The following is a 21,682-nucleotide window of genomic DNA, read 5'->3' on the forward strand; positions in this document are numbered from 1 at the left end:
CTGCTCAATTTCTAATACAACATGTATCCACTGGGTGTACAGACCCCCCCCCCCCAAAGAAAAAAACAAAAAAAAAAAAAAAACAGAACAGCTAAATTATTTCTGGTGTTTATAAGGCCAGAGATTTTTGTTAAGAAGAGAGCTGAGCAAATGTATTACCCTGTAAGCCTTCACTAACTGCAAAGGCAAGACTTAATCCAGGGGCCAGTGATTCTGCAGTGCTATACTTCTAAACAATGAGGCATAGGTTATAATCTGAAGCCCTCATTTCTCACCCAGGTTCTTCCAGAATCAGCATTTGCACCTTCCTTTCTCCATTAACCTGACCCTAAACAGTTTGACCCACGGAGGGAGAGAGTGCTATAAAACGGGCTTTCCTTAAAGCCCCAATGGAAGTCATTTAAAAATAACACTATATAAGGTATCGAAGATGTCAAAGCCTTGGTTTAAATATGAAAGACTACAGATTACACGACCTCCTCCCACTTGCTGCTCTGCCTTCTTTGGCCACACTGAAACATAGCTGCCATCCCTAAATGAGTGTCCACAAAGGCACTCATAAGGTAAAGAAAACAATTCTCATTATTTATTACCCACTTACCTCTACAATGGTTAACAGGGTTTTCCTGAGAGTTTCTCATAACTTCCATGGTTTTCTCACAGCACCTACAAGCAGAGAGGAATTAACATTTTCATTCTGTATTTTAAATGCAGATTATACATGATGTAATAATATATTTACTATTATTTATATTGAGGCTCTTTCTGTCAAATGACTCCTGAATTAATATTTCAAAGATCACAGTACTTAGTGAGTTTCGGCAGATGATTCTGAATTGAAGACGAATATACAATATATGTGCATACAATCTTTGCATTTATATGACAGATGGAGAGGTAACTATACTGGAGCACATGCAGGATACCTGCGTTTGATTGCTGACACTGCATGTGTCAAATTGAGAGAAACCTCTCACCACCCCCAACAAAAACTAAGACTAACAACACTACTACAAAGTATTTCTTTTAGTCATGGATTACTGTGGTAATTACTAGTTAATTTTACTAGAATTTGCTCCATTAAAATTTGAGTACAAGGGGGATGGAATGATAATCGCACAGCAGACAGGACCTTTGCCTCTTCTGTGGCCCATCTGGATTCAATCTCTGGCATTCCATATGGTCCCCTGAATACTGAGTGCAGAGCCAGGAGTCTACACTCCCCAAAATGTTGAGTACAGGGCTAGAGAGACAGCTTAAAAAAACTAGGTATATACTTTTCATGTGGGAAAGATCTGTTTTTGCCAGGGGTCAGTATTTTTTTACCCCTTTCCTGAGTATTACCAAGACTGACCTTCATGCCCAATACCAGAATAGCTCCTGAGCACCAGCAAGATATAAGTATGACACCCCTCCCCACAGTTAAGCAAACATACCTATGTTAGGAAAACTACGAACAACTGTAAAGTTCTCTTATCTTACCTTAAGATAATAAGGTTAAAAATATTTATATCCCCCACAATAAATACAAAATAGGATCTCTGATCAGCCAACAGTTTGAAGAAAAAGAAAAAAGCAGCTACTTCTGAAGAAACTATGTTATATCCATATTTATGGGATATCCATGTTATATAATTGTCTAACAACATGTTATATAGTTAAATATACATGATAAATCAGTGAGCTTCAGTGATCTGAACGGAGATAACTATTAATCCTTGGACCCAGGGGTCTTTAATACCAGAGAAGCATTAGATTAATAATTCCAGGTAATGAATTTTATAAACTATACGTATGTGTAAGTTCAAAAAGCTATAACACCAAAACTCATTTCATCTACCTAACTTTTTATTAATTACCTTCTGAAAAACGCCTTCAACCCCAGTTATGCCCATTCCATCCACAATAATCTCTGGTGAGTCTAAAAGGGAACTGTTTCAGGAGTAGGAAGAATTTACCCTGTTCAAAAGCAACTCCTAAAGTTAAAAAAAAAAAAAAGTGAGGTTAGATGATTTCACAGATAATTTCCCTTCCTCCCAAATAGAAAGTGAATTTGCAGAGATACATACTAATCAGTCACCTCTATTTGAGCAATTCTAACACACAGAGTCACATTCTATTTCTGCTTTATCCTCCTCATTCCACCCTTACTTAAGAACATGACTCAAATTTAAATAATATATCCACATCTTGATATAGCCAAAGAAACCTGGATTAGAAACCCAGTAATGGCTCCATGCTGGAGTCACAGCCCAGTGTGGTGTTTCTAACTTCTCTTCCTATGTTTTACAGAATTCTGTTTCTCTGCTCCCATTCGTAAGTAAAAATATTAACTAAAAATAAAGAAATCAGTAAAGATGTATAGAATTGTATATTCATGACTTTTCTCCATTAGTAAATGAACCTTTTCTTTTGCTTGAAGGCGTTTTTGGTGGGCAGAATAGGGACTGGGCCATGCCCAGCAGTTCCCAGGGGACTGCATTCGATGTTTAGGCCACTTTTATGCAAGGTAAGAGTCTTCTTGTATTGTCCCTCTGACTTCTTCCACTTAGATCTTCAGAATTCTGTTTCACTCTATTTCTTAAGACTATCTCTTTTGGGGTGGGGGCAGCATGGTTTTTCAGACTGGGTAATGTCTATTTCTGTCTTCTATTCACTGCCTCCTTTTCTATTCCCTCAGTTTCCTTAATAATGTGTAACTTAAACTTTATAATTTTAATTATTGTGTTTTTCTGTTCTAAAATATTTTCACCTGGTTCTCTTGTAACTGCAATCTGTCATTGTAATCACAGTATCTTCTGATTGTAATCTGAGACTATTTTTGTGTTTGTTTTTGATGTTAGAGGTGTTCAGGGATTACTCCTATCTCTGCACTCAGGAATTACATTGAGCAGGATCTACAAACCATTTGGTAAACTGGGGATTGAACCTGGGTCAGTCTTTTGCAAGGCAAGCACCCTATCAACTACTTCTCAATGGCTCTTGAGACTATTTCTGTCCTGAGACTTACTGTAGTTTTATCCATTTATTTCAAACATGCTTACAGCAGCTCACCTGAAGCACTTTAGTGATGGATTACCTTGACATTTCTGTCAGATAATTCCTTTATTTCTTTATTAATGTCTTAAATACAATTATGAAAATGATTTGTCATTGGGTTTCAGTCATATAAAGAACAACCCCTTCACCAGTGCGAACTTCCAATCACCAATGCCCCAAATCTACCCATCTTCCTACCCCCCCCACGCACCCCCCAAACCCCCCCCGGCCTGTATTTGAGACAGGCTTTCTACTTCCCTCATTCATTCACATTGTATATGTTAGTTGTCCAGTGTAGTGATTTTTTGTTTGTTTGTTTTGTTTTTGGGTCACACTCGGCAGCGCTCAGGGGCTACTGGCTCTATGCTCAAAATCGCTCCCTGGCAGGCTTGGGGATTCATATGGGATGCTGGGATTCGAACCACTGACTTTCTGCATGCAAGGCAAATGCTTTACCTCCATGCTATCTCTCTGGCCCCCACAGTGTAGTCATTTCTGTAACTGCACTTCCCACTCTTTGTGGTGAGCTTTCTATTGTGTGCTGGACCTTCTAGGCCCTCATCTCTATTGTCTCTGAGAATTATTACATAAATGTCTTTCATTTTTCTTAAAACTCATAGATGAGTGAGACTATTCTGCTTCTATCTCTCTCCCCTCTGACTTACTTCAACTCAGATTCCCATGTACATCCATGTATAGGAAAATTTCATGACTTCATCTCTCCTGACGGCTGCATAATATTCCATTGTGTATATGTACCATGTTTCTTTAGCCATTCATCTGGTTGAAGGGCATCTGGTTGTTTCCAAAGTCTGGCTATTATAAATAGTGCTACAATGATATCTATGTGAGGGAACAGATTTTTGAGTTGTATTTTGTGTTCCTAGGGTATATCTCTAATGAAGTGGTGTAGCTGGTTCATATGGGAGTTCAATTTCCAGTTTTTTGGAGGGATCTCCATATCACTTTTCATAAAGGGTTGGACTAGACAGCATTCCCACTAGAGTGAATAAGAATTGCTTTCTCTCCACATCCTCGCCAGCACTGCTTGTTCTCATTCTTTATGATGTGTACCACTGGTACCTCATCGTTGTTTTGATTTGCATCTCCCTGATGATTACTGATGGGAGCATTTTTTCATGTGCCTTCTGACATTAGTATTTCTTTTTTTAACAAAGTGTCTGTTCATTCTTCTCCCCATTTTTTTTTTTATGGGATTAGATGTTTTTTTCTATGTAAAGTTCTGTCAGTGCCTTGTATATTTTGGAGATTAGCACTTGATCTGATGGTACTGGGTAAATAATTTCTCCCATTCAGTGAGTGGCTCTTGTATCCTAGGCTTTATTTCCTTTGAGGTGTAGAAGCTTCTCGGCTTAATATATTCCCATGTGTTTATCTTTTTTTTTTTTTTTTTTTGGTTTTTGGGCACACACCCGGCGGGTGCTCAGGGTTACTCCTGGCCTGTCTGCTCAAAATAGCTCCTGGCAGGCACGGGGGGGACCATATGGGACACTGGGATTCGAACCAACCACCTTTAGTCCTGGATTGGCTACTTGCAAGGCAAATGCTGCTGTGTTATCTCTCCGGGCCCCATCTGTTTATCTTTGCTTCCACTTGTTTGGAGAGTGCAGTTTCCTCCTTGAAGATGCCTTTAGTCTTAATGTTATAGAGAGTTTTACCTACATGTTGTTCTATATACCTTATGGTTTCAGGTCTGATATTAAGGTCTTTAATCCATTTGGATTTTACCTTCATACATGATGTTAGGGGGTCTGAGTTCACTTTTTTGCAAGTGGCTAACTAGTTGTGCCAACACTACTTGTTGAAGAGGTGTTTCTTGCTCCATTTAGGATTTCTTGCTCCTTTATCAAAAATTAGGTGCTTGTATGTCTGAGGAACATTCTCTGAATACTCAAGCCTATTCCACTGATCCGAGGATCTGTCTTTATTCCAATACCATGCTGTTTTGATAACTATTGCTTTGTAATACAGTTTAAAATTGGGGGAAAGTAATTGCTTCCCATATTCTTTTTCCCAAGGATTGCTTAACTATCCGTGAGTGTTCATTGTTCTAAATGAATTTCAGAAGTGTCCTGATCAACTTCTTTAAAGAACATCATGGGTATCTTTAGAGGGATCTTTCAGCAAAGAGGGGAATGAAAGGAACCTTTCTCAATTTAGTTAAGGCCATCTATCACAAACCAATGGCAAATATTATCCTCAATGGGGGGAAAAAAACTAAGTCTTTCCTCTAAATTCTAGGTACCAAGACAAGACTATCCTCTCTTCACCACTTCTGTTCAACATAGTACTGAAAGCCCCTGCTATAGTGATTAGACAAGAAAAATATATCTAGGGCATCCAGATAGGTAAGGAAGAAGTCAAGCTCTCACTCTTTGCAGATGACATGATACTATATTTAGCAAAACCCTAAAGACTACCAAAAAGCTTCTAGAAATAATAGACTCATATAGCATTGTTGCAGGCTACAAAATTAACACATAAAAATCAATGGCCCTTGGGCCGGAGAGATAGCACCGTGGTGAGGCATTTGCCTTAGATGCAGAAGGACGGTGGTTTGAAATCCCAGCATCCCATATGGTCCCCCCGACCCTGCCGAGGAGCGATTTCTGAGCATAGAGTCAGGAGTAACCCCTGAGAGCTACTGGGTTGTGACCCAAAAAAACAAACAAGCAAACAAAAATCAATGGCCTTTTTATACACCAATAATGATAAGGAAGAAATGGACATTAATGAAAACAACCCCATTCACATTAGTGCCACACAAATTCAAATATCTTGGGAGAGTTAACTTAACTAAAGATGTGAAGGACCTATTCAAAGAAACTACAAAACCCTGCTTCAAGAAATAGGAGAGGACATACGAAAAATGGAACACATACCCTGCTCATAGATTGGCAGGATTAACATAATTTAAAATGACAATACTCCCCAAAAGCATTGGGATTTGATGTGAACCCTCTAAAGATAACCCATGGACATTCTGTCAGATAATTCTAGTATCCTCATCATTTCAATGTTTATAATTATTACCACTTTTTATTTTGAGGTTACCCAGTTTGAGTTGAAAATATACCAATTGAATGTCTACTTATGAGAGTATATTTTTGTTGGCTTTGGTGTTACCACCTCATTACTAACACCTGTTACTTGTTACTGTAAGTGTGCTATTAGAATACCAGGTTTCCCCCCTATCTCTACTGACACCCAGAAGGAGAGGGAACTCCTTGTCTATTTCTAGTGATGGTCTATGTCCAAGGCTTTCTGCATGGGTTTCAAGACACAACACAAAGTGGACTGAAAGAAAAAATAAAGGTTAAGGTCAAAGAGATATAGTACAATTGGGGTAAAGTACCTTCCTACACATATGCCTACTAACTGGAATTTAATCTGGTCCCCAAACATTTCAAGGGGATCACTCCTGAGCACAGAGCCAGCCTTTAGCCCCTAAGCATTTCTAAATAAAAACCACAGTTTTTAGAAACTGAAACCAAGGGCTGGATAATATAGCAAGTAGAACATTTGCCTTGCATGTGGCTGACCCAGGTTAAATGTACAGCATCCTATATCCCTGAACTTGGACAGGAGTATCCTGAGTATAGAAAGAGGAGTAACCCCCTGTGCATCTCTGTGTGGGCCAAAAACCTAAACAAGACCCCCAAAAAATACCAACTAAAACCCTGAAACTTAAACCAAAACAGATTGGAAAAAATACACAGTAAGTAAAATAGCACAAATAAGGCCATAGCACTAGCTCAGCAGGTAGGGCACTTGTCTTGCATGTGGCTGACCTGGGATGGACCCAGATTCAATTCTTGGCATCCCATATGGACCCCGAGCCTGCCAGGAGCAATTTTTGAGTACAGAGCCAAGAATAACCCCTGAGCGCTGCCAGGTGTGGCCCAAAAACAAACCAAAAAAAAAAAGAGGTAAAAATGACAAAGTCTAACATAAGGTTTCTGTTGTGGTCTAATACACTGTAAGATACTGTTACTGAAGATCCAGGTAGGCTTCTGCAGAATATAAAGGAAGTGACATTAGATCAGTTATTGCAGATATGATCCTTAACTTTCACTCCTCCTTCTTGACAATCATGACAATCTTGACAATCTTACTAAACAGAAGAAAGACTTTTTTTTATAACTTACCTAAATCTATATGTACAAGTTCTGCTGATTGCTCATTTATCAAAATATTCTGCACGTGTCTATCACCAAGACCAAGTATGTAACCAACTGAAAAAAAATAAAACAGTAATATGGAATCACTGATTTATTTTTGTAACACAGCCATATTTTTATCTAAGGAAAAAGTATGCTACATCTATAGTTTATAAATAGTGTATTTTTAGGGTTTTTATCCTACAGAAAGAGATAACTGTAACTGGCAATTTTGAATTTAAGTCAAATCTTAACAGCTATTTTCTTACTTAATGCATTTCTTAAATCTTAGATGACTTACATGAAAACTGAAACTTTACTAAAAAATAAGCACATGTTTATTCAAGCATATGAATATACTTTGAAAAGTGCAAGTTAAGTTTGATACCCGATGTGTAGCAGTGTAGCAGGACCAAAGCAGTGAATGCATTGTTTACACTTAAAAATTACTGATTATACTTTGGAGGACCCATGGGTAAATGGGACAGACTACATTCTTAGATCACAATGCACTAAAATTAGAAGTGAACTATAAAGGTACACAGAAGAAAAAATTTAACACCTGGAAATTAAACAGTTCACTAAACAACCAGTGGGTCAAAGATGAAATCAAAGAGAAAATCAAAAAATTCCAGGACACAAATGCAAATAAAGACACAAATTATCAGAATTTGTGGGACATAACAAAAGCGATACTAAGAGAAAAATTTATAACTGACATGGGGCCTACATAAATAACTCAATGACACATTATAAAATTAGAAAATGATCAACGAAAGAAACCAAAAATAGATAGGCAGAAGGAAATATCAAAGCTTACAGCAGAAATCAATGAAGTAGATATTCAAGAAACAATCCAAAAGATCAACCAAAGCAAAAGTTGGTTCTTTGAAATAATAAACAAGTGATATAAACACTAGCAAAACTCACAAAAAAAAAGGGAAAGAAACTTAATAAATTGATGAAAAATGAAAAGGGAGAGATTACTACAGATACTATAGAGAAACTATTCACCTAATACCCATCAGATGAGAGGCTAATACCTAAGATACAGATTCTTAGTCTGACAGAACTTAACAAGAAAAAACATTTAACCCCATCAAAAAAATGGAGAGATGAACAGACAATTCCTTAAAGAAGACATACAAATGGTCAAAAGACGTATGAAAAAAATGCTCCACATCACTAATCATTAGGAAGTACACATCAGAACAAGAATGAAGTACCATCTCACACCAGAGACTGGCACACATCACAAAGAATAAGAACATTCAGTGCTGGGGCCGGGCGGTGGCGCTGGAGGTAAGGGGCCTGCCTTGCCTGCGCTAGCCTAGGACGGACCGCGGTTCAATCCCCCGGCGTCCCATATGGTCCCCCAAGAAGCCAGGAGCAACTTCTGAGCGCATAGCCAGGAGTAACCCCTGAGCGTCACAGGGTGTGGCCCAAAAAACAAAAAAAAAAAACAAAAAACAAAAAGAACATTCAGTGCTGGTGGGGATGTGGAGAGAAAGGAACTCTCATTCACTGCTGGTGGGAATGCCTTCTAGTCCAGCCTTTATGGAAAACAATATGGAGATTCCTTGAAAACTGGAAATTGAGTTCCCATACGATCCAGCCATACCACTCCTACAGATATACCCTAGGAACACAAAAACACAATACAAAAATACCTTCTGCACACCTATATTCATTGTAGCACTATTTACAATAGCCAGAATCTGGAAACAACCTAGATGCCCAACAACAGATGAGTGGCCAAATAAACTGTGGTACATATACACATACACAGAATAGTCTCACTCACTACCATTGTCATGATAGTAATACTGCAGTAATGTCTCTAATTGCACTCACTGCTCTTTGTGATAAGCTTCATACCATGGGCCCATCCTCCCAGCCCTCATCTCTGTTGTCTCTGAGTATTATTACAATAATGTCTTATCTTTTTCTTTTTTTGTTTTTGTTTTTGGATCACACCCGGCACATCCAGGAGTTACTCCTGGCTCCCTGCTCAGAAATCGCTCCTGGCAGGCATTGGGGGTGGGGGGAATCATATGGAATGCCAGGATTTGAATCACCATTAGTACTAGGTCAGCTGCTTGCAAGGCAAATGCCCTACCACTGTACTATCTCTCTGGCCCCTTTTATTTTTCTTAAATCCCAGAGATGAGTGAGACTATTCTGTGTATGTGTGTATATATTCAAAGTAGATTAAAGACCTTGAGATCAGACCCAAATCCATAAGTCCACTGAAGAAAACAATGGCAGAACACTCTAAGACTTAGATCTCAAAGAAGTCTTCGATGATAGGATGCCAATGGCAAGGGTTATAGCATCAAACCTGAATAAATGGGACTAAAGCAAACTAAAAAGTTTCTGTACGGAAACAAACATGAGCTAAAATTAGAAGACAGCTAACAGATTGGAAGAAAATTTTTGCACTCAGATAAAGGCTTGATATCAAGAATATACAAAGTACTCACAAAGGTTAACTGTACAAAACCTAAAAACCCCGTCAAAAATAAAGAGGAAATGTACAGATACTTTCTCTGAGGAAGGCCAACAGATGGCAAATAGACACATGAAAAAAATGCTCATCATCACTTATCAGTAGGGAAATCAAAATCAAAATAACAATGTTATCATCTTATACCAGTGAAGATGGCACATATCAAAAATATGGGGAACAATCTCTTCGCGGGGATGTGGAGAGAAAGGCACTGTTGGTTGGAATGCTGCCTAGTCCAACGCTTATGGAAAACAGTATAAAGGGTTCTCAATAAACTCAAAATTAAGTTGACCCAGGATTCCCTCTTTTGGGGATCTATATGGCAGTTGAACTTGAACATGCCTCTTGGACACCCCCATTATAATGACTGTTGAACCTAGACACAGTCCCCTGGTCATGCTCAGTAAAAAAGGAACTAGGATTGTGAGGGGAGAAGGAGCAGAACAGTGCCTGCTGCTCTGTGGGAGGTCAGAGATTAAACATCAGAGAGGTGCTGCCTGCTTTGTATCTATTCTTTTTTCTTTCTTTTTTTGTACCAGGGCCTCTCCCAGCCACCTCTGGCCAGTGAATTTCCATCTCTCTCTCTCTCTCTCCCTCTCTCTGAAACCCCCAGGAAGCAGATACAGGCCTCAGTCTCCAGTGTACATAGTTTCTCTTTCTCTTCTCTCCTTACTCTTTGTAGTGGGTGGGCGGCTGCTACATGTTGGAGTCCCTCAGTGGGCACAAGGCCCCAGAAATTGGGCCCATGGCCCTGGTAAAACTTCCAGCACAGAGCCCTGGCAGCGTTGGGCCTCTGTAGCCTGCAGCCCTAGCAGCCTTGGGTTGTTGCAGGTATCTAACCCCAGGACAGAAAAACACTCATCCAAAAGGATGCATGCACAGTGCTATTCATTGTAGCCCACAGTACAATAGCTAATACTTGGAATCAACCTAGATGTCCAACAACAGATGAGTGGATCATGAAGATGAGGTATATACAATGAAATATATATACAATGAAATACTATATAGCTGTTAGGAATGATGAAATCATGCAACTTGCAGCTACATGGATGGAACTGGAAGATATGCTAATGAAGTAAGCCAGAGGATAAGCACAGAATAATACCACCTATACATGGTATTTAGAATAACTGCATGAAGAAATGCAATGGTCCAAATGAGAGTTGTCTTGAATAGCCTTGGCATCAGAGAATAGCAGAGAAAAGTAAAGAAACTGAGTAGAAAGAAACTGAGTAGAAGAGGAGAAATACAAATATGAAAGAATGAGGGCCAAGTGGTCTCAGGTACATTGTTAGTGTTAAAAAAGGACAAAACTAAATATCCAAGCGAACAGCAACAATAATGGAATCAAGAGAACCAAACTTTAACAATCTAAATTTAAAATGGGCCTGTTATACTGGAAGACTGGGATCAAGGGGGTGGTACAGGATGCACTTGGAGACCATTCGTGGAGGGAAGTGGATTGGCCCAGATTCACTATAATCTGAAACTCAACTATGAAGTACTTTGTAAATCACAGTGGTTTCAATAAAATTAAAATTAAAAAGAATAATAAAATAAGGTATCATGAAATTTCATAAGAAAAATGTAAGAAAAACATTGAGGAGAGAAAAAGTAACCCATAGTCATTCATACTCATATTTATATTCTTTACTATTAAACAACAATGAACAATGATAAATCATAGGGCAGGAGCATTCTCTTTTAAAAGCTAAGGAGAACTACAGCTAAAAGCTAAGAATCAGGATGACCCAAGTATCAGAAGCTAATAATAAAATGGTTAGAGTCATACCCACCATTATTCCCCTGCAACTCAAAAGCTGGATCTAGTAAATGTCTAGACAATTACCAATAGAAGAAGTGGCCACACTGCGAGTATAAGCCAATCGCTTCTCAAACCATACGGCTGGGTCAAGGAATTTTTCCATGCAGAAGAAACGAAAAACTGGTTGAAAATGTTGGCAAATATCCATGAAGAGTTCATATTTTTCTTCATAAGATTTTCTTTGTGCTTCCTTTAAATAGTTAAAATATAAAATTATTTTTTTCAATAGTGTGTTTCCATTATTCTAAGTATAGGTCTTCCATGAGTTTCTATAAAGAAAATGTATTAACTACTGAGGAAATAAAAAGATGAACTAGAGGGGTCGGACAGATAGCACAGTGGTAGAGCATTTGCCTTGCAAGCAGCAGACCCAGGATCAACGATGGTTCGAATCCCAGGATCTCATATGGTCCCCCGAGCCTGCCATGTGCGATTTCTGAGCACAGAGCCAGGAGTAACCCCTGAGTGCTGCCGGGTGTGACCCAAAAACAAAAAAAAAAAAAAAAAAAAAAAAAGGAATTCATTACAAGTGTTAATTCCCTTGAAGGGATTAAACTGTAATCTTAAGGAAGAGAGGCACACAAACACTGTTACTTGTTTTACTTAAGTTATTATTTATCTCCACATGGTTTTTATAAAATGTTATTTTATAGTCTGTAAAGACTAACTATGACTAAGGGTAGAAAGCAAAGTTAACAGACAGAATAATAATTACTGATATAATTATGTTATTAACATAGAAATATTAAACATGTCATTTGACAGTAAAAATTAATGTTAAAAAATTTGCCACAATCAAAAATTTTTATTTTCACTCACAAAAAACTTTTAATTCTGGGGGCCAGAGCAGTAGCACAGCAGTAGGGACATTTGCACTTGTACACAACCAACCCAGGACAGACTCGGGTTCGATTCCTGGAATCCCATATGGTTCCCGCACCCTACCAGGAGTTATTTCTGAGCACACAGCGAGGTGTAACCCCTGAGTACCCATCGGGTGTGGCCCCAAAACAAACAAAACCACATAACTTTAATTCTGGAGACATTATGCTTTTTCTTAAAGTGACAGAAAAATCTTTATTTATAACATCAAATTTTTAACAGGGGCCAGAGCTATAGAGCTATAGTATAATGGGTAGAGTACTTGTCTTGCATACAAACAACCAATTCAATCCCTGGCACACTATATGGGGTTTTCTTTTTCTTCTTCTTATTTTTTTTTTTTGGGCCACATCTGGCAGAATTCAGGGGTTATTCCTGGCTCTGTGCTAAGAAATCTCTCCTGGCAGGCTTGGGGGACCATATGGGATGCCGGGGATTGAACCAGGGTATGTCCCAGGTTGGCCATGTGCCAGGCAAATGCCCTACTGCTGTGCTATCGCTCCAGCCCCCATAAGGTTTCTTAAGAGCACCAAGACTGATTCCTGGGCACAGAGCCAGGAGTAACCACTGAGCACTGATTATCAGAGTACCTCCACCCACAAAATTATATTCAAATTGTTCCTTTTATTCACATTATAGAATTTATAATGTGGGGCTAGAGTGGTGGCACAAGTGGTGGAGGCATTTGCCTTGCACGCGCTAACCTAGGACGAACCGTGGCTTGATCTCCCGACATCCCATATGGTCCCCCCAAGCTAGGAGCGATTTCTGAGCGCATAGCCAGGGTAATCCCTGAGCGTCACCGGTTGTAGCCCAAAACGAAAAAGAAAGAATTTATAATGTTAGAAGATTTCTTAGTATCCAATAAATTATCTATCAGACAAGATATGGTTAAATTTCATACAAGTTAGCAAGAGCAAATGCCAGCAAGTAACTAGAGATCCTGAACTGCAGCTGAACCAGAATATCACTCAGTATTTTGCTAGCAGTGAGAAAAGAGAAGAGAAATGGACTCTTATAAAATAAAAAAATTACACAGCCCGAAAGTTGGGATGTGGATGACTCCAGAATGGAATGCAGCAAGATCAAATATTTACTAAAAGAGTGAGTTAAAAACTGTTCATGTCATTTTACTTAGAGCCATTAGATGATGAAATTAAAACACTTTGTATTCTAATATTTGATAACTTTAAATTTAGTAACTTATTTATTAAAATAATTTATAACTTTGGAAATATACTTACCATCATTTTTATTTTGGCACTCAATGGCACTATAGTCATTTGGTCTGTATCTTTTATGAGCACCAACCTCACTGTTAACCAGAAATTCACCAATTGGGATAGTTCCTGTGCACCACTCAAGGACACCACTTCGCTGAGAAAGAGGAACTACCTGAAATAACATTAAATATTTGGATATGAAAGGAAGTAAGAGACATAACAAGCATTCAACTATCTAGTCAGTATGAAACATTTCTCCAATGTATAAATATATCCACAAGAGACAACGCTCCCTAAGATTTTCTAGCTGATTAGACTTCAGAAATTTCATATCTAAATTTCCATAATTTCTTTAATGAAACTCATCATCTGTAATTACCTTATTTATTACTATTACATCATAATTGCATTTTTTCATTTAGTAGAGGAATTAACTATTTCCTCCAAGAGTTCATACCAATAATATTTAAAGAAAATCCTTTTGAAAAAACACTTAACATGATATCAATTTTATTATGCCTTAATAACAGATCCGTTAAGAGGAAGTATGTTCAGAAACATAAACTGAACCAGTTGGCATTGTGCTAGAAATAAGTATTCCCAGAAGCTATCCTAGAATTAATTACAAATCCAATGATAAGGCTGAGCAGACTACACTTTAGTGAACCCTATGAGTTATTATGATGCCTGCTAATTTGAGTACTACTGCTCTATAACAGCTAAGAAATTCCTCAACAGACTATTTAAACATACAGAATATCCAGAACTTTTGCTAAGGTTTTTTTTTTTGTTTTTGTTTTTGTTTTTGGGTCACACCTGGCAGTGCTCAGGGGTTACTCCTGGCTGTCTGCTCAGAAATAGCTCCTGGCAGGCACAGGGGACCATATGGGACACCGGGATTCGAACCAACCACCTTTGGTTCTGGATCAGCTGCTTGCAAGGCAAACGCCGCTGTGCTATCTCTCCGGGCCCTTTTTTTTTTTTTTTTTGTAAAGTGCTAAGGAACTATTAATTAAGAGCAACAAACTATAAAGTTCTATGACAACTTCTTGAAAACTTGAGGCTAAGAAAAATATGCAGGCTCGGGGGACATAAGGGATGCCAGGACTTGAACCACCATCCTTTGCATGCAAGGCAAACTCCCTACGTCCATGCTATCTCTCCAGCACCTACTTTTTCTTATAGTTTTGTGATTTTATTTCTTTTTTTCAGGGGGAGGAGTATGTGGGTACCAAGATGAAATCTATGCCTCAGACCTGCAAGGCAAGTCTCTAACACTGATCCATCTTTGTAACGTGTTTCATGCAATCTTACTTGCTAACATCAGTCCTAGGAAGTTTTTTAGCATAATGTTTATGAAAGAGCTTCTGCCAATTACATATTTAAGTCAACCTTAGTCAATGGGTTGGATATCTGTGGGTTAAGTAGAATTAATATGCCACAGAAAACAAATTATTTTTGGTATCTAAGATTTCACAGGATTAAAGAGAGACGTGATTACCCTAACAGTCTCTGAAGAATAACTTTTCTACTGTACAGTGAGAGTTACCCATCTATTTTCTTAATTTGTTCATATTCTCATAGAAACAGTAAAAATGATTAAACCAGCAAAATGATTAAACTTGCTACAGCAGTGACAAAATAAAAGATAAATATGACCTACAGAATATATGGATACAGGGGCTGGAGAGATAGCCTGGAGGTAGGACGTTTGCCTTGCATGCAGAGCAGGACGGTGGTTCTAATACCAGCATTCCATATGGTCCCCTGAGCCTGCCAGGAGCGATTTTTTTCTTTCTTTCTTTCTTTCTTTCTTTTTTTGGGTCACACCCAGCAGCGCTCAGGGGTTACTCCTGGCTCTTTGCTCAGAAATTGCTCCTGACATGCTCGGGGGACCATATGGGATGCCGGGATTCAAACCACCAACCTTCTGCATGAAAGGCAAACCCCTTACCTCTATACTATCTCTCCAGTCCAAGGAGTGATTTCTGAGCATAGAGCCAGGAGTAACCCTTGGGCATTGCCGGGTGCAGCCTAAAAACAAAACAAAGAAAAAAAAAATATATATATATATGGATGCAGATATTACAGAAAGGACACACCTTGAAAACAGACTCTTCAAAATGAGTTTGTTTTATTATTTCTTAAAATGTAAGCATGCTAAGTGAGCATTTAGTGGAAGGGCCAAAGACAGTTAAACAAGCAGTGTGAAGTGAGATGAGTACTCTGGAGCAGTGTAGACTGGCACACCAAGCAAGATTTACACCAAATTATAGGTGCACTTACCTGCTGTCCCAACTTTGGGAAATACTCTCTGCTAAGGTTAATAAATACAGCACTAATTGCAAAAAAGAAAGCAATACAAGCAATCCAAATGCCCTTTTATATGACATTTGGATTCATATAATAATTATGTGGAGGGGCCAGATAACATAGCAGGTAGGGTATTTGCCTTACACATGGCTGACCCAGGTTCGATCTCTGGCATTCCATATAGTCCCCAGAGCACCACCAAAAACAAAAACAAAGAGCCAAAAAAAAAAAAAAAAAAAAAAGAAAGAAAAGGAAAAGAATTATGTGAATACACATGATGCAGTTACCAAGAATGAGAACTGTATCCATCAAAGAATTTTAAATCAAAAAGATTTTAGGCCAAGGACACAGTACAGGGATACAGTCTAATCACTCTGCCCGGCATCTCATGGGATGATGTAAGAGAACTTTGTGCACCGTTGGGTTGGCCCTGGTGTTCGCCAGCATCAGAGGGCCTGGGTCGAGAATTGTCAAGACAAATGTCAAGAGTAATTATGAGCCTCTGAAACATTGCTTGGGAAGCCCCAACCACTTTCAAATATATATGCACATATCACATAGATATGTCTTTTTTCTTGAAGGAGTAGAGAAATATATTCATAATTTTATTTGCATAACTGGAAACAAATTAGAGGCACAGTAAATAAGTTACCTTGTATGTGCTGATAGTCAGTTTTCTTTTCCTGGTTTCAGTGTTTCTCTGTAATAATGTATTACACATCTGGAAAACCTGCTGCATGACAGCATCCTGTCTCAGATCATCACGGCCCTTCAGAGTAATCACACGGTTGAGTTAGTTTACTTCTGAGTATCTGTGCTCTTTACTAAGATCTAATGCTATTCTTTTATTAAAAAGATCTCCCACTGGGTAGGCAGGCTGATTGAAAAAAAAGTCTCCCCTAGCTGTTTTAGTAGTAGGTGACCTGAAATTCTCATACCCATAGTCTGCTGCAAAATGAGGTCCAGTACGACCAGACTGCTCACAGAGGAATAAGGAAGAATGCTAGCTCTTTCCAGTGCATCTAACAGCACCAGGTTTGGGAGAGTAAAGCATGTAACTACAAATCAAACTATTTACAAAAACAAGCAACTATCACAATTTTTTTCCTAACGAACAAGCAGATTGCTAACATCACAGTGTCTGGACATGTTCAAAATATTTTTAATATTTAAAAAATTAATGATCCGTTTGTGGTTACAAAATTACAAAAAGTACTGTGGTTACAAAATTGTTCATCATTTAGTTTCAGTCATACAATGTACACTCAGTAAACATCCCCCTCAACCCCCAAGCAGGCTCTCTCTCTTTCTCTCTCTCTCTCTCTCTCTCGCTCTCTCTCTCTTCTCTCCTACCCCCCTCCCTTTTACCTCTTTTTGACACTGACACTGTGATTTGCATTATTGCTAACAAAGGGATACCATGCATATCACTTTATCTCTTTTCGTTCAGAGTGATGAGTTCAGCAGTCATTGTCACAGTGGCCCTTCTCAATACTAACTGCATTCACCACTCTTTGTGGCAAGATTCCTAACATGGACTGGTCTTCCTGGCCCTCAACTCTGCTGTCTCTGGATATTATTACCACACCATCTTTTATGTTTCTTATATCCCACAAATTAGCAAGATTATTCTGTCTATCCCTTTCCCTCTAACTCATTTCACTCAGCATAATATGCTTCTTATTCATTCATGTATGAGCAAATTTCATAACTTCATTTTTTAAAACTGCTGCATAGTTTTCCATTGTGTAGATAAACCACAGTTTCTTTAGACACTCGTCTGTTCTTGGGCACTTGGGTTCTTTTCAGATTCTGGCTATTGTGAACAGTGCTGCAACAAAATGAGGAATGCAGAGGGCTTTCTGCATGGTGTGTTGGGGTTCCTAGGGTATATCTTTAGGAGTGGTATTGCTGGATCATACAGCTCAATTTCTAGTTTTTTAATCAAAATATTTTTACTTAAATCTATATTTGAATAAATATTCTCTTACTTAAATTGGTCTTCAGAGACAAAAATGGAAGGAAATACTTGCCACTAAGAACGTATTTCTATTATTTATTATATCTCCTCACTTATTTAGAAAAGAACGTATTTCTATTATTTATTATATCTCCTCACTTATTTAGAAAAAAATGAAGACTCCCATAATACAGAATACTAGTATTAACTAGTTTCACTTTATCCCATTCCTGTATAAAAACAAATTAGAGAAGGAAAGTCTCACCTTGACGAGTTGTCTTCTTTCCTTACCATCGGAGCCCAAACAATCTATTATTTTTGGCAAATTTATACCTCCTGCTAAACGAAATTCTGCTTTAAATGACTCTATAGTCACCAAATTTTTATATTCTCCAGTGGGATCCACCTGATTAAAAGTATAATCATGACAGTAGGTCAAATACACTATTTGCATTTAAAGAAAATGAGTGCCATTTAGTGTTACACAGGAATGAATGACAGTGAATTCTGATAAGAACTGGAGCTAAACATTTGGTTTCTATTTAAATAAAAAACAAAATTAATTGGGGCCGGAGTGGTGGTGACAAGTGCTAACCTAGGACCGACCACAGTTCAATCCCCGGCGTCCCAGATGGTCTCCCAAGCCCGGAGCGGTTTCTGAACGCATAACCAGGAGTAACCCCTGAGAGTCACGGGGTGTAGCCCAAAAGGAAAAAAAAAAATTGATATTTAAAAGGTTTAAAAGAATGATAAAAATTGGGGCCGGTGAGGTGGCGCTAGAGATAGGGTGTCTGCCTTGCGAGCGCTAGCCAAGAAAGGACTGGGGTTCATCCCTCGGCGTCCCATATGGTCCCCCTGAAGCCAGGGGCGATTTCTGAGCGCTTAGCCAGGAGTAACCCCTGAGCATCAAACAGGTGTGGCCCAAAAAAACAAAACAAAATGAAACAAAAACAACAACAACAAAATTACACAATTACCTAAGTATTTTTAATAAAACTAGGATTCAGGTATTACCATACGGCAAGACACATATTAACTCAGAGATATAACAAACTCATCACAGAAACATCACAATGTACATTCTTTAAAAGCTTACAAAGGTATTTTCTAGCTTATAACTGTTAATGGGCAATTTCAAAAATTTTCAGCTAAATAACTGTTGATATAGCTACAACAGTAATAGTTATATAGGAATAATGTAATTAAAGTGATCATTTTGTAAACTATAATTTTTGGGGGGAGAACCCACCCAGGGGCACTGGGGGGGTTAATTAACTCCTTGCTCTCTGCTCAGAAATCACATCTGGTGGTGCTTGGCAGAACCATATGGGATGCCAGGGATAGAACCTGGGTCTGCTACATACAAGGCAACCTGGCCCACCATCATCTTTATTTTTATATACATCCTTAACCATACTATACTTCTAGCAATAAAAGATTATGATCTGAAAGTGTCATGTGTATAACTTAATACTATGTCACTATGTCAAAAAATAAATTTATTTTAATGGCTACAGATTTTTATACAAATGCCTATGTTGTATACTGTCCTTCCCCCCTTGGCTCACCACCTTACAAGCTCATTTTCAGTCCTTCACTCTCTCACCTCCACCTGCTATTACTCCACATTTAACCCTTTGTACTCTCAGTTTTTGGCTCCTCATGAAACAGATCATTATTCCTACTCAAGCCAGTTGCCAACAAGCTCCCTAAGTGTAAAGATAGATCTCAGCTTGAGAAGAAACCAATACTCTGTTACTATTGATCTAGTCTCAGGGGCCTCCTTTCCTCCACCTCCCTTCACTGTGGACCTTTGCTTGCTACCAGACTCAGTTTCTGAGAAGTCCATGCAGGAGGACATTTCCTGATATGGGACTTCTGGGAGCCGTTTTTCAGACTCCACAAGGCCAGATCACAGTTCAAAGTGGTGTCCTAGAGTTTACACAACCCTCCTGACTTTCTAAAAACTTAAAAAGGACATGTATATCTCCTTTGAATAGCTTAGATGTATTCCCTTAACAGCTATAACCCTTATTGAATATCCTCATATAGTGACAATTTCTCCCACTGTGTGTGTGTGTGTGTGTGTGTGTGTGTGTGTGTGTGTGTGTGTGTATGTGTGTGTGATCTGTTCAATAAGGAATTTAGGTAGAAAAGTCTCTGTTTAGAGTTCATATTAGAACCAAGTTATAGGGATTGTTGGTCTTGTTCCCTCGGCCCCCATATGAACCAATAATACCTTGTGGCATTATTCCTTTTTTTGCATAGGCACATTAAAATAGGAAAATACTACATATCAAACAAGTTCTTTATACAATAGAGAAAGGAACTCACAAATTTTGTAATGCAGTGGGGCCTTACACCCTGAACATTGTCATAATAACTTGGCTTAGGCCTCAGAAGAATGGACACTGTATATTCACCCCGAACCATGGATATCATATACAGAAACAACCACAACAAACAAGACCCTACTATTGCCCTGGCATTGATTTACTCCAAAAAAGGTTCTTTTAACACCCATACGACTTAGCAACAGCAATAACCTGCTTTCAGAGTAGGGCTCTCAGCATTGCCCTGGAATGGTAAGGTGAAACTAGAGGATGCTCCACATCATCCTGACTTTGATGTAAGATATGCACAGAAGCCAAGATCTCTAACTACAGATACCTTGACATCAACAATAGCAATTGTGTGAAAAATTTTACTGGGACCACAGAGAATGACTCAGGGGTAGGACAACCTAGTATGCTTGGAGCCCAGAGCTGGTCTTATGCCAGAATACTTCAGGGGTAAGGCATCCTTGTATTTAGGCCAAGGCTTTTCCTTTCTATTTCCTCCATATTTTGCTGGCCCTATGCAAACAATAATAATTGCCACTCTCACACTGTTTTTACTGTATTTCTTTAACTCTTATTCTTAAAAAATAATAAGAAGAGCTTACTAAACCTTCTGCTAGTACTTTAATGAGTTCATTGATCAATAATTTTCAAAAATATACTTGCTACTGAACTTTTTCTTTTTTCCTTTCTCTTCCATCTCTTTAGTTTTTCTTTATATTTCCTATTTTTTTAAATGACTTTGCTTTTGGTCATTTTGAAACAAATGCATTATGATCAGTTATGTCAACTATGTGGTGCATTTTCTTTAAATAAATTTAATAAAAAAAGATTCTATTTGATGAAAAGAAGTAAAAAGTTAGTGGTAAATCACCTTAATTTCCATCGTAGGGACAACAACATCTTCTAAATTCTTCAGTTTAGTAATTGGCTGATCTGCTGGAATGGCTATGCCTTCTGTGTGTAAAGAAAAAGGGTTTAAGTGAGCACTGCAAATTAAAGAACAACAATGAAATAAAGCAGTAGAACTCAGTGACTCATACCATGGTTCAAGCCATGATTTAGAAAGGAAGACCCTGAGGGGCCGGAGAGATAGCATGGAGGTAAGGCGTTTGCCTTTTATGCAGAGGGTCGGTGGTTCGAATCCCAGCATCCATATGGTCCCCGGGCCTGCCAGGAGCGATTTCTGAGCATAGGGACAGAAGTAACCCCTGAGTGCTGCCCGGGTTACTAAAAAACAAACAAACAAACAAACAAACAAAAAAACAAAAAAAAAACAAAAAAAGAAAGGAAGACCCTGAAGTGGGGCATAACAGCATGAGAGAAGAGCAGTAGTTAACATGGTTCAGAACCTGCTGACCTGGCACTTATCAGACCTGGTTTCCACCTGAGGGATCTGGTTGCATAA

General features: G+C 38.5%; 1 protein-coding gene across 1 annotated transcript in view; it reads right to left on the reverse strand.

Moving 5' to 3' along the window:
• Nucleotides 1-21,682, reverse strand: part of ATM (ATM serine/threonine kinase) — a 132,116-nt gene that overhangs the window by 2,203 nt on the left and 108,231 nt on the right. The window contains 10 exon segments of the mRNA XM_049778655.1: nucleotides 602-622; nucleotides 624-670; nucleotides 1,865-1,907; nucleotides 1,909-1,976; nucleotides 7,209-7,295; nucleotides 11,582-11,743; nucleotides 13,684-13,834; nucleotides 16,628-16,744; nucleotides 18,201-18,341; nucleotides 21,149-21,231. Coding sequence (XP_049634612.1) covers nucleotides 602-622; nucleotides 624-670; nucleotides 1,865-1,907; nucleotides 1,909-1,976; nucleotides 7,209-7,295; nucleotides 11,582-11,743; nucleotides 13,684-13,834; nucleotides 16,628-16,744; nucleotides 18,201-18,341; nucleotides 21,149-21,231 — 920 coding nt within the window.

The sequence above is a fragment of the Suncus etruscus genome, chromosome 8 (assembly GCF_024139225.1).
Source record: "Suncus etruscus isolate mSunEtr1 chromosome 8, mSunEtr1.pri.cur, whole genome shotgun sequence".
Taxonomy (NCBI): Eukaryota; Metazoa; Chordata; class Mammalia; order Eulipotyphla; family Soricidae; genus Suncus; species Suncus etruscus.